Raw genomic sequence first — 14,590 nt, 5'->3', positions numbered from 1 at the left:
AGCAAAAAACTTAAATTCCGACGAGCATGAGATGCAAAAAAAAAATCTTAACACTTCAACACGCCCAACAGATTAATTTTTCATTATTTAATAGTACGACCACTTGTTTAATGAATACACAAACAAATCAGCTTATAACACACACTCAACGACGACGAACTATCCTCACACAAACCAGTGCGAAAAGTTAATAAAATACAGTAACTAACAAGGTAAAATATTTCATAATAGCCGTGCATTAAAAATTCATTCATCAAGTTTATATTTGTAGATACGGGGGAAATGGCTTTAACTGCTCTGCCAAGCCATGCCAAAACACTCATCATCATCATCAACATCATTATAAACTAAATAGTTTGTGTGCCGTATAAAGTCATGATGAAAATTAAAAGTATGTGTAATATTTATAGTTTTTTTTTTGTTTTATATAATATAATGAATAGGGTTAGGGCAGTGTGTTAAAATCTGTCAGTTTTGTTTAATAAATTGGCTAAAAAACAAGGCATTACAGTGAGAGGCAGAAAAAAAAGAGATAGGAATTTTTTGCTTGTTGCAGTAGAAAATTGTTCGGTTTTTTTTTTCTTTTTCGTGTGTGCTTGATTATTTTTTTTTTCCAACAATTTTCGCCCAGAACACAGTTGTTTGTCATAATTAATTATTTTTTTTTGCTCCTGAACGTGAGTGCTTGTCAAAAGTAAATATGGCGCCCACGAACTCTGCATCGGACCATCACATCGACATGCTCAAGAAGTACATCGACTACCATTGTTGGATCACAAAAGCCAAGGAAAAAGGTCGATTTTTCCGGATTGCAGCTACGGGAAATTTTTCCAAGCTCAAAAAGGAACTCAAGAAACGCGGATTTATCGAGCAAATTTATCTGCCATCCGAAAGTGTTTATTTCACGATGCCCAATTCGATTCTCTTAGAGGAAGCGCAACGCGGAAATGAATATGAAAGAGCTTTAGTAGCAAAAATCATCGGAAAACGACCTCCGGATTTTATTTGGGTAGCACGCGCGCCATCCTACATGATGCTGGGCAAAATCTCGTTACTTAACAAAATCTACATTAAAGGATCGAATTTTGGCGTGAAAAACGACATGCTCAAGTACATCCAGCGCATTCGAGAAACGGACAAACGTGAGGCACTACTCAAGTATCCGCGTAGTTACAACATGTGCGATCGTGGGGCACAAACGGCATTTCAACGAGATTTTCGCATGACAGCTGCCATTGGACTCGTAAAGTTCCTGCATGACCAAAAGAAGGCGATTAAAGAGTGGTTTACGGCGGAGCGGGAAGACGGTGTCGAAACTGCCAAAATTTATGGGCTCGATCTCGCCATTCATCTCATACTGATGCACGTGAAGCATGCCGACGGTAATTTAAGCAACGAGGACTTGGCACGCTGCTGCAGCTTTACGGAACAACAGTGGCAACAAATGCTCGACGCACACCAGCACGTCGTCAAGCACAAACGACGAATTCATGCCAGCAACGAGCAACGGGACGATTATGTGGCAAGGATAAAGATGATTGCACCAGACATTCCACAGTATTTTAAAAAACAAAAACACGATGGCATTCATAATATTTGGATGATGAAACCATGCTACAGCTGCCAGGTGAGTTACGACACACCTTAGAACACCTTGTCGTCGTCGTCTTTTTCTTACAATGTTTTCTTTCGATTTTTCTCTCTTTTGTGGCATTTTAAATTTGCTTTGAAAAATGCGGAATTTTCAAGATTCATTTCAAGATTATTATTTATGAAATTTTAAATAAAATTTAAAAAAAAATAAAAAAATATATAAAAAAATATATCAAAAAATATTAAAAAAATATATTTAAAAAATATATTAAAAAATCTGTTATACAAGAAGTTTTCAACTTCAAAAATATATCATTTATATTCGTCAAGTAAAAAAAAATAGTAAAAAAAGCGAACTAAAAAGGAATAAACAAGAGCCTTGTGGTAACAAAGTCGGAAAAATTGCCAAGTAAATAAAGTTACAAAATTTTTGAGAACAAAAACTTGAATATAAAGGATTTATTTCAGTCTACGTCAGTATTGATATTTATTCTGAAATAAATCCTTTATATTCAAGTTTTTGTTCTCAAAAATTTTGTAACTTTATTTACTTGGCAATTTTTCCGACTTTGTTACCACAAGGCCCTTGTTTATTCCTTTTTAGTTCGCTTTTTTGCTATTTTTTTTTTTGCTTTTTTTAACTTGACGAATATAAATGATCTATTTTTGAAGTTGAAAACTTCTTGTATAACAGATTTTTTAATATATTTTTGAAATATATTTTTTGATATATTTTTTTATATATTTTTTTAAATAATTTTTTTAATAATTTTTTTTATATTTTTTTTTAATATTTTTTTTATATATTTTTTTATTTATTACTTTTTAGTGTTGTTCAAGAGATATTTAATCATAAAATTCCCAAAACTGAAAAATTACCCACAGAAAATGCATTGTAGTGACCGCCTTGGGTTAAGAGGTGTCATTTGTATGGGAGGTCCATTTTAGAGAACCCCAGGACAAAAGTGATGTATGGCAATGTTGTGCGTCTTGACGAGACAAACATTTCTGCATCATTAGATTTTTGAAATTCGCACTGGGATTCGGTTTAAATTTGAATTTTCCGTTTATTTTTCGTTATAATTTCGAACTCTTATATGGGGAAAATTTTTTGTGCATTGGGATCATGCCTTGATTCCACAAATGGGACCTAAGTTGAGCAAAATAAGCATGACCTGTAGAACAAATGAACCTTCTATCTATTAAGGGAAAGCCGTGAGAGAGGTACGAAGTGACTGACAGAAGCCTCATTGACAGAATATAAAGGATATATAATAAGAGGTGTCATTTGTATGGGAGGTCCATTTTAGAGAACCCCAGGACAAAAGTGATGTATGGCAATGTTGTGCGTCTTGACGAGACAAACATTTCTGCATCATTAGATTTTTGAAATTCGCACTGGGATTCGGTTTAAATTTGAATTTTCCGTTTATTTTTCGTTATAATTTCGAACTCTTATATGGGGAAAATTTTTTGTGCATTGGGATCATGCCTTGATTCCACAAATGGGACCTAAGTTGAGCAAAATAAGCATGACCTGCAGAACAAATGAACCTTCTATCTATTAAGGGAAAGCCGTGAGAGAGGTACGAAGTGACTGACAGAAGCCTCATTGACAGAATATAAAGGATATATAATAAGAGGTGTCATTTGTATGGGAGGTCCATTTTAGAGAACCGTAGGACAAAAGTGATGTATGGCAATGTTGTGCGTCTTGACGAGACAAACATTTCTGCATCATTAGATTTTTGAAATTCGCACTGGGATTCGGTTTAAATTTGAATTTTCCGTTTATTTTTCGTTATAATTTCGAACTCTTATATGGGGAAAATTTTTTGTGCATTGAGATCATGCCTCGATTCCACAAATGGGACCTAAGTTGAGCAGAATAAGCATGACCTGCAGAACAAATGAACCTTCTATCTATTAAGGGAAAGCCGTGAGAGAGGTACGAAGTGACTGACAGAAGCCTCATTGACAGAATATAAAGGATATATAAAAAAATAATTAATAATTTTAATTTAATTTTTGAACAAAAAAAAAATTTAGAAAAATAATTAAAAAAAAAAAATAATTTTTTAATGAAAAAAAAAAAAAAATAATAAATTTTTATTTAAAATTAATATTTTAATTCAAAAAAAAAATTATTAAACTAAAAATATTTTAAGAACAACATTAAATTTGGCAATTGGTTAATTAGTTATGAAAAATCAGAAAACTCATGGGAATTGGGAAAATAATGAAAATTTTCGAGAATAAAAGTATTGAAATGCGATTAAATTAAAAAAGATCTCAATCGAACAATTTTATCGTATTTCAATACTTTAATTCCTGATTTTTTTTTATTTTTTCCATTAGTTTTCTGAATTTTTCTAACTTTTTAACCAAGTGTCAAATTTTACGTAGCTTCAAATACTCTTAAAAATTTGGAGGGTTCTTAGTATATTCAATTACAAGTTTTTCAAATTTTCAAAAATTTTCCGAATTTCTCTAAATTTTCATATTTTATGTAGCTCAAGATACCAAAATAACGAAAATTTAAAACTTTGAACTTAAAATGTTCATAAAAGTCTCTTCAGCAAAGTAAAGTAAAAAACTTTAAAAAATTTGAGAAATTTCGAAAAAATCATAGAAAACTGAAAATTTTTAAATTTCTTCATAAATTTTAAATATTTTAGACAACTGCATTTAAATTTATTTTATTCAAAAGATTTTTCATGAATTTTACGAATTTTTTTAAGTTCTTCACGAATTTCATATTTAAAGTTCAAAGTCATAAAATGGTCGCTAAGTAAAATATGAAAATTCGTAAAATTCTTAAAAAATCTGAAAAACAATAAATTTTATTTTTTTTATTAACAATAAACAAAAAATTTTAAAAAATCATAAAAAATGTTTTAAAAATAAAAAAAAATTCGAAAAATTTCATAAACAGAACACATTTAAATGCAGACAAGCTTTTCGTTCTAACAAAAAATTTTCAACTTATTTAATTTTTTTTTTTCATCAAACTAGGGCGCTGGAATAATTTTGTCGGATAATGAGAAGCACATTCTGCACTGGGTGAACTCACATCGAGGACGTTACGTTGTACAAAAGTGAGTCCCTCATCAGTTAAAACTTTCTGCACAAAATATTTAAAAAACTGTTTCCTTCACTTACAGATACATAGAACGCCCTTTTTTGATATATAATTGTAAGTAAAAGTAAAAAAAAAACCGTAAAAAATTCACCACATATGCAAAAATTCTTGACCTAAATAAACCCGACAAAGACATTCTTTCGATGCAATAATGAAAATTATTTCTCTTTCACACACACGATGCAATGCAGGCAAGTTTGATCTCCGACAATACTATTTGGTGACAATGGATAACGAGTACGTACGTTTCTGGAGTCATTGGTTATGCACGTGCAAGTTGGCGAGCGAGGAGTTTTCCTTTGATGATTTTAACGAGCAAAAGCACATTACGAACACGACGGTTCAAAGGCGTTACAAGCGGGAGAACACGGAAAATTTGCCGTATCATCACATGTGGAGTATCCATACGTTAATCGATCATTTTGAGAAAATGGGACGACCCGATGTGTACGATAAGAAAATTTATCCGACAATTAAGCATGTGCTGCGGATGATAAGCAAAGTGGTTGTGGAAAATATCGAGTTGAAAGTTGGACGGTAAAATTACTTTTTTATCTTTTTAATTATTACAAACAGTAATTTTCTGTTTTTTTTCCACGAAATTCACGAAATAGCTTTGAACTATTTGGCTGTGACTGGTAAGAACGCTTTTTAAGTTATTTTTCTTCGTCATGATAAACTGATTTTTCTTTTTAGGTTAATTACTGACGACTATTCTACATATTTGTTGGAAATTAATCGCTGCCCTTCCTTATATTATTACACGCCAGGTGAGTAATTTTTCACAAATTTCAAGCAAAAAATAAAAATTTTCTTTTTTAGTCTCGGAATATGTTGTCGGAAAAATTTTCGAAGACCTCATAAGAGTCGTGGTTGATTTCAAAGAAGACAAAAAAGCATCAACAGGTAAAAATTTTATCGTTTTTTTGCGTCACTTTTAATTTACTCCGATCCATCCATCAAATTTCAAGGCGGCTTTGAGTGTGTCTTCAAGATGGATATGCCCGATTCGCCGAAAATGCAGGCAGCGAAGCGCGCCGAACAGCTTAAAGTGGAATTACAACAGGCGCGCAAGATGATAGATGAGGTACTAAATGAGATTTTAAATGATGTGATAACGGCAGTTAATGTTGAGATACCCGCCGAAGTTGACAAAGCCGAAATAGATAAAGAGGCGTCTCAACTGTTTGATCCGTATAAACAAGCGTTGCTGGCGGCATTTTAAATAATGTTTTTTTTTCGAGTTGTTTTGTGTGATTTTCTTGTTATTTATTTTTTTTGTGGCGGAAGAAAGGAGCTTATTTTGAAAAGATTTAACCATCAAAAAAGGAAGATTAAATATTTTATTGAATGTTGGTTTTAATTAAAGATATGAGAAAATATTTAAATGAAAATTTTAAATTGCAATTTGTTGAATATTTCAGACAGAAAAAAATATCATAAAAACATGAATTTTTTGTATAGAAATATTGATAAAATTTTATAATTGGATAAATCTGTGGAAATTGATGAAATGATGAAACTATTCGGTTCATTTATGGTTGTCATTTAAAAAGTTTGTCTATTTGTGGTTTTGTTTTGGAAATAATCCATGAATAATAATTTTTGGCGAAATTGAAGCAAGTTGTTCAAATTTAAAATGATTTTTTTTTTGTTAGATAAATTTTATTGAAATTAAAGAAATAATTAATTTAAAATTTTAACTTTTTTTTTAAATTAATGTGCTTTAAAAGGATATATTTTTTTTAATAAAAAATAATTAAATTCAATTAATAAAATAAAAAAATTATTAAAAATTTTATAGCTATTCTAAAATCGTATTTTTGGAAATTAGAAACTAAAATAAATAAAAAAAAATTAAATCTGTAAATAACAAATTTAAAAAAATTAAATAATTAATTTATTGATTAAAAAAATTATATTAAAATTGAAATTAAAAATAATAAATTATAAAAAAAATATAAAATTATTAGGAAATAAAAATATAATAATTTTTAAATAATTTAATTAATAAAATTTAATCAAATCAATCAAAACATAAATAAATGACAAAAAATCGTAAAACAGACAATTTTTCTTAAAGAAGATATAATTTTTTTTATAAAAAATATAAATATTTAAATTAATAAAATTTACAAAAAAAATAATAATACATACATATTTTAAATTAAATTAATAAATTAATCCAAAAATAAGTAAAAAAAAATAACCAAAAACTTCTTAAAAAGGAAATATAAGTTTTGTTCATAAAAATAAATAAAAAATAATTATTAGAATAAAATAAAAAAAAATAACAATTTTAAATTTAATTAAATAAAATTAATCCAATTAATCAAAAATAAAATAAAAATACTTCATAAGCTAACTTCGACCAATTTTTCAAAGAAGTCAATGATTTTCCATCTTAAATTAATAAATATTTAAATAAGTAAAATTTTTAGAAAACCAATCTTTACATAACAAAAACACTAACATTTGTTTACAAAACTAAGAAAATTCATTTACAAGAAAAATATTTGACAACAAAGAAAACAATTGTTTGTGCAAAAAAAAAATTAAGAAAACAATTCTTCGAAATTCTTCACAGTCTAAACAACAATAAGAAGATAAAATTATTTTCTCACTAATGATACGACAACAAAAACACAATATGATATTTAAAATTCCTTTCTGAAATTTAATTCGACTTACACGAAATTACCATAAACGTTGAATAATCGTAAAATTCGCGAAATTTTTCGCAAGAAATATTCAGAAATAGGATTATAAGATCTCAGTTTTCAAGGAATGATGTCTGGAGTTAAAGAATTTCATCAAGAAATTTACAAAAGCGATTTGTCATAAACTTCTTTCTCATGACTGAACAGTCCTTCGAAGGATTTCTTTTTTTTTTTGCGAAAGTGTTCCGAGAAAATCTGCTTTTTTTGCTCTTTTTCCATCGTCTTTGACATAAAAATGCAAGGCATGACAAAACAAGTTCCTTCAACGATGTTGATCTTTCGTTTACCAATTTACGTAACTTTGTCTTAGTTCGTTCGACGGAGCCCGCACTGCAAAAAAAATGTTCAACATTTAAACTTATCTTGCAAACTTCTCTGCAAATAGTTGTTTGATAAAATATTCCAAAGTATGTAATGGAATACTTTCCGCTTTCTGCTCGTTTGAGGAATGAATAAAATGTTGGAAATTGTTGCCAGTAAGATTATACCTTCTGTCCTTTTAATTATATTCTTAAAAAACACTAACAATCTTAGTTAATCTTACACTCTTCAAAAATTATAAAACGGAGCAAGCAAAAGTCAGGAACGAACGATAAATCCAAGAGAGAAAAAATATTATGAAAAAAAGTTGAATAAAGATAACCTTTCATAGCGCGGAATGTTTTCTCGTCGTCGTCGTCGTCGTCATCGCTGGCTGTTGCGTGAAATTCATATAAATTCTTACATTTATTAAAGTTTCGTGTCCAATCTTTTGCACAAAGTATCGTCGTAAAATAAAAACGCGAGTTGCTCTTAATTTTTTAATGTTCCGTAATCTCCAAAGTACAAAATAAATTTTAATAAGTAATTAAAGTTTCTCCATAAGGATCAAAATCTTGCCCCATTTCCGGTTGCGATAAAGTATTTTCTCTATTATCTGAATTTTTGTTGTTACTCTTTTCATTGTTAGTCTTGTTGCTGTCTTGGCTTTTGTTGTCCTCGTTGCGAGCTCGTTTCTTGTTCGGCGGTATTATGTACATTTTTTCTTCGATTTTTTTCTCGGTGCTACTTGTACCTGTCATTATATTTCCTTTTGTCGTTTCTTGTAATACTTTTTTGCGATCTTCTGGTTGTTGCGGCGGTGCATCGATGACAATAGTTGGAAGAGCAACTGGCTTTTGTTGCGGTTGTTTTTGTGTTGTTTTTACCTCGGATTTCTTTGGTAATTTTGTCATATTTGGATCTGGTTCGGGCAGGGGAAGCGGCGGCGGTGATGGCGGGCGAGGAATAATGTTTTCATCTGAAAATTGGAAAAAATATTACTAAACTTTTTATTTAATTTTGATTATTTTAAATGAAATTAAATAAATTTGTTCAACATTTTTAAGAAAAATAAGGTTAAAATTTTGATAAAAAATTAAATTATTTAAAAAAAATAACACTTTTAATTTTAATGAATTAATATTTTTTTAAATTTATTTATTTATTTAATAATTTTATTTATTTAAAAATATATTCAAATTATTTTTTTATTATTTTTTCATACATTTTAGTATGATTTTAACAAATTTAATAATTAGAAGAAAAATTTATATTATATTAAAAAATAATATCAAAGTTATCAAAAAAAAAAGTTATTAAAAATTATAATAAAAAAAAAGTTATTAAAAAATTATAATAAAAAAAATTCATTTAAATTTTTTAAAAAAATTTTTGATATGAAACTCTTAACAAGTAATTAATTTTAAACATCATAATTTAAAAAAAAAATTATTTTTAATTTTTATTCACAAAATTACAAATTAAGACAATTAAGTTGAAAGTTACTTATTTTTAATTAAATTTAAAAAAAATAAATTTTAGAAGTTTAACATTTTTTGCGCCCAAAAAAATTTGATAATTTTCCCATAATTTTTAAAATATTTTTTTTTAATATAATTTTTTTAATTATTTAATTTCGATAATTATTTTTTTAAAATAATAATATATTAATATTATTCCTTCTAATTTTTAAAATTTGTTAGTTTCAGGTATAAAAAAAAATAATTTAGAAATATTAGGTGTTTAAATAATTAAAGTTATGAAATAAATTTAAAAATAAATAAATTAATTTAATAAAATAAATAAAATCTTTAATATTCAATAAAATATAATTTTTTTTTTAAGAACTTTAAATTAAATTTTTAAAAGAATTTTTTTTAATACCTTAATTCTCAAAGATTTTTTTTAAAATTTAAAAATTTTAAATTATCAATGTTTTAACTTTTTCTGTCAAATTTAGTCAAAAACCATTGAAAAAATGGAAAAATGTGTTAAAATGACAAAAATATTTCGTTTCATGTAAAAAAAACTTTTAGAAGAAATAACTTACCGGGACACGGTTCGACGCTACTTTGACGCGTAACTTCGTACAAGTAATCGTGAATGTCGTCTGTTGGTGTCACACTCTTGCGCGGACGATAGTACTGACTCCAATCAACGTCAAACGGCTCGAGTGTTGACATGTCAATTTCGCAAATCAATTCAAAGCCACCTGTTGATGCCGTCTCATCCTTCATGTAGTCAACGGTAACTGGAATTTGCGAGGCGAGGCACACATAACACAAATTGTACAAATGCAGATGACACATTTGATGTCGTAATAATATATAACAGACATGTGAAAATTAATAATAATCAAGTGGCAAGCAGCAACACGTCGCGTGCGGGGAGCTCGGGGTGACGGCGGCGGCGTCGAAAAGGTGAATTCCGCTTATGAATGATAAATGTTTTTCGGTAAATATTTTATGTGTGTGTGTGTCTTGTGTGCGAATGCGGAATATGCTAATAGATTCTTATTGGTTTGTGGTTGCAAACCGCAAAAACACAAAGCGCTTAACGAGTTCGTCGGAGAAAGAAGAGCTTCCCGCACCAAATTATTATCACGAAAAAGGTTAATTTACCTTTAATTAAGTCGTTCATCACAGTGCCAACCACATCGACCGACACTTCAGAGTAATAGTAAAGTGCCGGGGAGCGATTTATCTCGAGCATGTAAGTTTGCAAGTCCTCCGTAACGAGCCAATCACAGCCTGCGAAGAACAAACAACTCCAAATTCTCGGAAAATATTATTTTCAATGAAAGCCACTTACCAAATATCTCATATCTGGCCCAAAAACAAAGAAGAACAAGAGGCAAAAAGTAAATATTTTTCCAAAAAGACGTGAAATTACATTTTATGCGTTACCTGCCGGGACGTTGTTCGATATTTGGTGCTGCCGACTTCATGAATGACACCAAGGTCCGTTTAATTTGTGGAAAAATAATCTCCTGCCAGGCATGCGGTTTCCCCATTTTCCACAAATACTGCACGAGATCCTTTATGCCCCAATGTAAGTGTGGCAAATGTTCATTAGAGCGTTTCTTAAAGCGTCTCTGGACTGAAAATGAACCAAAAAACACACACATCATTTAATTCTCTTCCCCCTTTTGCGCAATAAATGCCTTACCTGCCGTATTTGTGATGTGAATTGCTCGGGAAAATCTATCAAACGTAAATTCCTCGGATGCCAATCTGACAGTACATTTGGAGTGTGCCCAGCCACGCATCTTATTTTTGTGTACCGTAAGGAGAAAATATTGCCGCAAATCGAATTTTGTGTTGTGCACCAACAATGGACGCTATATACGGGATTACAAAGCACGAGAGGTAATTGAGACATGAAGAAGATAAAGAAAAAAAATAATTAATTTACCTCAATGTATTTTTGGACAATGTATTTCTTGGTATCGGTATCCTCTTTGACGATATTGACAATTTCTTCGATGTCTGCTGACATGATGATGCCATTACCTTGACCACTGTAGGCGGGCTAAGAATTTTTTTTTTTACATGAGTGGCATAAAAAACAGACAAAATTAGTTTTTTTTTCCTTTTTTAGAATAACAAAGTCGACAGACAGTGATTTCGTGGATGACTGCCTTGGAGTGGTAGACAACACCCGTGGCTCAGTAATGGATTCTGGGAATGAGGAAAGGGAAGTTTTGAAACTTGGAAGCAATGAAGGGAAAATTTAATCGCATTTTGATTTATAATGCAAGTTTACTTAAAATATGTTTCAAGGGTTTCAAGGAAATGTGTTCAAAAGAAATAGTTTTAAAGAATTTTTAAAGTTTTAAATATTTTTTCTTTTTTTTTAAATTAAAATATTTTTTTTAATGGAAATATAATTAATTATTTTTATTTGAATTAATTTAACTTTAATTTAATTTTTTATTTCTTAATTTGTGAATTAGTTTTATTTAAATTTTTATTTTTTTTCTTATATTTATCAGGAGATTAAATTTTAAATTAATTTAATTTAATTTTTAAAAATTCAATTTAATTTATGTTTTTTTAATTTTAATTAAATTTTTATTAAAATTCAATTAATTTTTTTTATTTCTAATATTTTTAACGAATTAATTTATCTAATTTACACTAAAAATTAAATTAATTTAATTTTTATTTTAATTCAATTCAATTTATTTCAATTCGTATTTTTAAGCGAAAAAAAATAAATAAATTTGATTTTTTTTTTATTTTTTATTTGATTTTTTAATTCTTATATTTGTAACGAATTTATTTAGTTTTTTTTTAATTTATTTTATTTTTAATTCTAATTTTTTAAGCAAATTAAAAAGTTTTACTTTAAAATATTTTTTTAAATTTATTTTTTTTATTTTTCTAATTTAAAAGTATTTTTATAAGTTTAATTTATTCAATTAATTGATTTAATTTTTTTTTTGTTAAGAAGTCGAAATCAAAAATTTTAATTTTAATTAAAATTTTATTTTTTGATATTTTTTTCAATTTTTTTAATGACAGACAAAAACCGATCCCTTTTGAAATTTTTTGAAAGCCGTCGTTTAATATTTTCCAAGAGAACAGTAATTAAAAAACATTTTTTTTTGTTTGTTTGGGGATGTAATCATGCATGTAATTTTTAAAAAACATTAATTTGTTCTCGGTAAAAAGATTTTATCATAAAAGAACCTTTTTGCGTGAAAAAAAAAAGTTTTTGTTTTCGCCTCTTTATCGAAATGAAACCATAAAATTAATTTTTTTCACACAAAAAAAAAAATTTCTCATTAATTAACGGAAATCATTAAAAAATGTCATTTGATACAAATTGGAAACTCGATAATGACACTTACCTTCAACAGCCACGTATTCATGTACCCATCGTGAATGCGTTGTGGCCACGTATCCCGCACTTTCTGTGCAATTGTCCTAATTATCGGAATATGGTCTTGCACATTTTTGTGATACGTCTCGATCCGCATGCCATTTTTCACGATATTAAGATAAGTAGCGAGAATAACCTTCGCCTTTTGCTCATTTAAACCACTGTTCTTACAATTTTCCTGCGACACACTCATGCCATATTGCGCACTGTCAATATGCTGCGTGACAAATTGAAAAACAGTAATTATGGCGGACCATGGAACACAATTCTCTTCGCCTTTTGCGAAACGATCTACCAAACTTTGATGGTTATCGAGGAAAAGTATTAAACTTGTTGCTGCCGTCAAATAATAATCTTCCACAAAAACTTCCAAACACTTGCATTCGATCAAATTATAACCACGTGGATGCGATCCGTAATCCATAACCTCAAAATATTGCTGCAAACCATCTTTCCCGCCAAAATTGCAATTCCGCACGTAAAGTTTGTTCATGATCGGAATATCGAGATTCCGATAGTAGTATTTGCCGTTCATCATCCACATCCACGTCGGTTTTGTTCGTCCTATCATCCGGGCAATGAGAGCAAGTTCGTAATTATTTCCCGGCTCAGCTTCTTCCAGCAAGATGGAATGTGGCAAATCGACAATTGGGTTATCCGAGGCAAATTGACGCTTTTCGATCCATCCACGTTTCGCCATTTCTGTACGAATGCGAGGCCAATCGTAATGGCCGACAATGCGGAAGATACGACCTTCCTCGAGAGCACGATTAACGCGATGCTTGTAGTAAATGTACTTGTTTAGCATCTCCTGCCCGTAACTATTGACCGCCATTTGGTCCATTATTGATTTTTTGTAGACGCGATACTTGATTCTCTCCGTTTTCGGACCTTTTTTGCACTTGATCGGTTGATAGGCGGGACTTTTTTCGTATCAGATGGCTGGCAAATCGTTAAATAATTCGTTATCTGAGATAAATAGATTGTAAGATGCAGACACTTGTGTAAGTATAATCCCTGATTTTTATCTAGATTTCTTTTTTTTTCGTTCACAACACTTTTTTTTATTATTCCAATACTACAAGAGATAAATCTGACATAATAATAATCACTGAGCGGTATTCATATCCTCGTAATATGTTCAAGCAATGTAATCAGTGTCTCTCACATAAGGCGATAAGTCCTTTATTTTATAGTCTTATTACAGCTTAAGCTCTTAGCATTGCTTTTTTATTCCATTTTTATTATTTTTTCATATAAAAAATTTCTTTTCTGGTCACTTCACTTTGTAATTTGGTCCTTTTCTCTCTTTTTTTTCTCTTATTTTTTTTTTGCGGATGAAATATGGAAGAAATCGAGGCACTTCAAACCAAAAACGAAACGATAAATCAATCGGTGGAACAAATTTATTATTTATCGTCGGGGATATGTTTGAACAGAGTAACGTCGTTAATAATACTGAGCACATTAAACATTCATACCATCTTTAAATAGTCTTTCCCTTTGTTTTCAGTGTTATGATGAAGGAATGCAAAGCATCTTGTTAAAGATGATTTAGATGTCAAACTTTTTTTTTTGTTTCTGCTGTTGCTTCTCTGTGACGTCGCGCTCGCTAAATAGATGGCGACGAGTGACAATATTCTAAATATGGATGGCTCTACAATTGACCTTCCTGGTTAAGTGCTCCCTCAACAGCACTTAGGCACACGAGCTAATATGTCCCTGAATTAGGTTACTTTGTACGACGACGAAAACGCACGGAAAACAACAAAATAAACGAAACGAGTGCCAAAAAGTACTTTGACGCACACACAATACATTCGCAGTTTGGGTAGGTGATATTTTTATTTTATTACACAGTCGATTGATTTTTTTTTTCTCTCGGTGAAAAGTGAATGAGTGCAGTCGTCATTACTTTCAATTTGATCAGATTGGCATATCGTCAATA

At 29.6% G+C, this 14,590-nt stretch overlaps 2 protein-coding genes across 3 annotated transcripts; one reads left to right on the top strand and one right to left on the bottom strand.

Moving 5' to 3' along the window:
- The first annotated feature begins 477 nt into the window (after nt 1-477).
- On the top strand, nt 478-11,452 carry LOC134838219 (tubulin glycylase 3B-like). 2 transcript variants are annotated; one of them, XM_063853699.1, is made up of 8 exons: nt 478-1,627; nt 4,609-4,691; nt 4,758-4,789; nt 4,927-5,272; nt 5,350-5,373; nt 5,432-5,505; nt 5,558-5,641; nt 11,356-11,452. In XM_063853699.1, the coding sequence occupies exons 1-8, from the start codon at nt 701-703 to the stop codon at nt 11,358-11,360; spliced, it is 1,575 nt and encodes a 524-aa protein (XP_063709769.1). In that variant the 5' UTR covers nt 478-700; the 3' UTR covers nt 11,361-11,452. The 2 variants fall into 2 exon arrangements, with proteins under 2 accessions (XP_063709769.1, XP_063709768.1); XM_063853698.1 differs by lacking the exon at nt 11,356-11,452 and adding an exon at nt 5,707-6,211.
- LOC134838218 (tubulin glycylase 3B-like) lies at nt 8,245-14,082 on the bottom strand. Its single transcript, XM_063853697.1, has 8 exons — nt 12,611-14,082; nt 11,170-11,286; nt 10,924-11,095; nt 10,662-10,854; nt 10,567-10,580; nt 10,377-10,505; nt 9,806-10,006; nt 8,245-8,734 (listed from the first exon to the last, which is right to left on the bottom strand). Exons 1-8 carry the CDS (start codon nt 13,484-13,486, stop codon nt 8,292-8,294), a joined length of 2,145 nt encoding a protein of 714 aa, XP_063709767.1. The 5' UTR covers nt 13,487-14,082; the 3' UTR covers nt 8,245-8,291.
- Between the last annotated feature and the right edge of the window lie 508 nt (nt 14,083-14,590).

This window comes from Culicoides brevitarsis, chromosome 1, assembly GCF_036172545.1.
Source record: "Culicoides brevitarsis isolate CSIRO-B50_1 chromosome 1, AGI_CSIRO_Cbre_v1, whole genome shotgun sequence".
Taxonomy (NCBI): Eukaryota; Metazoa; Arthropoda; class Insecta; order Diptera; family Ceratopogonidae; genus Culicoides; species Culicoides brevitarsis.
The sequence above is the reverse complement of the archived record's forward strand: the minus strand, read 5'-3'. Positions and strand labels throughout refer to the sequence as shown.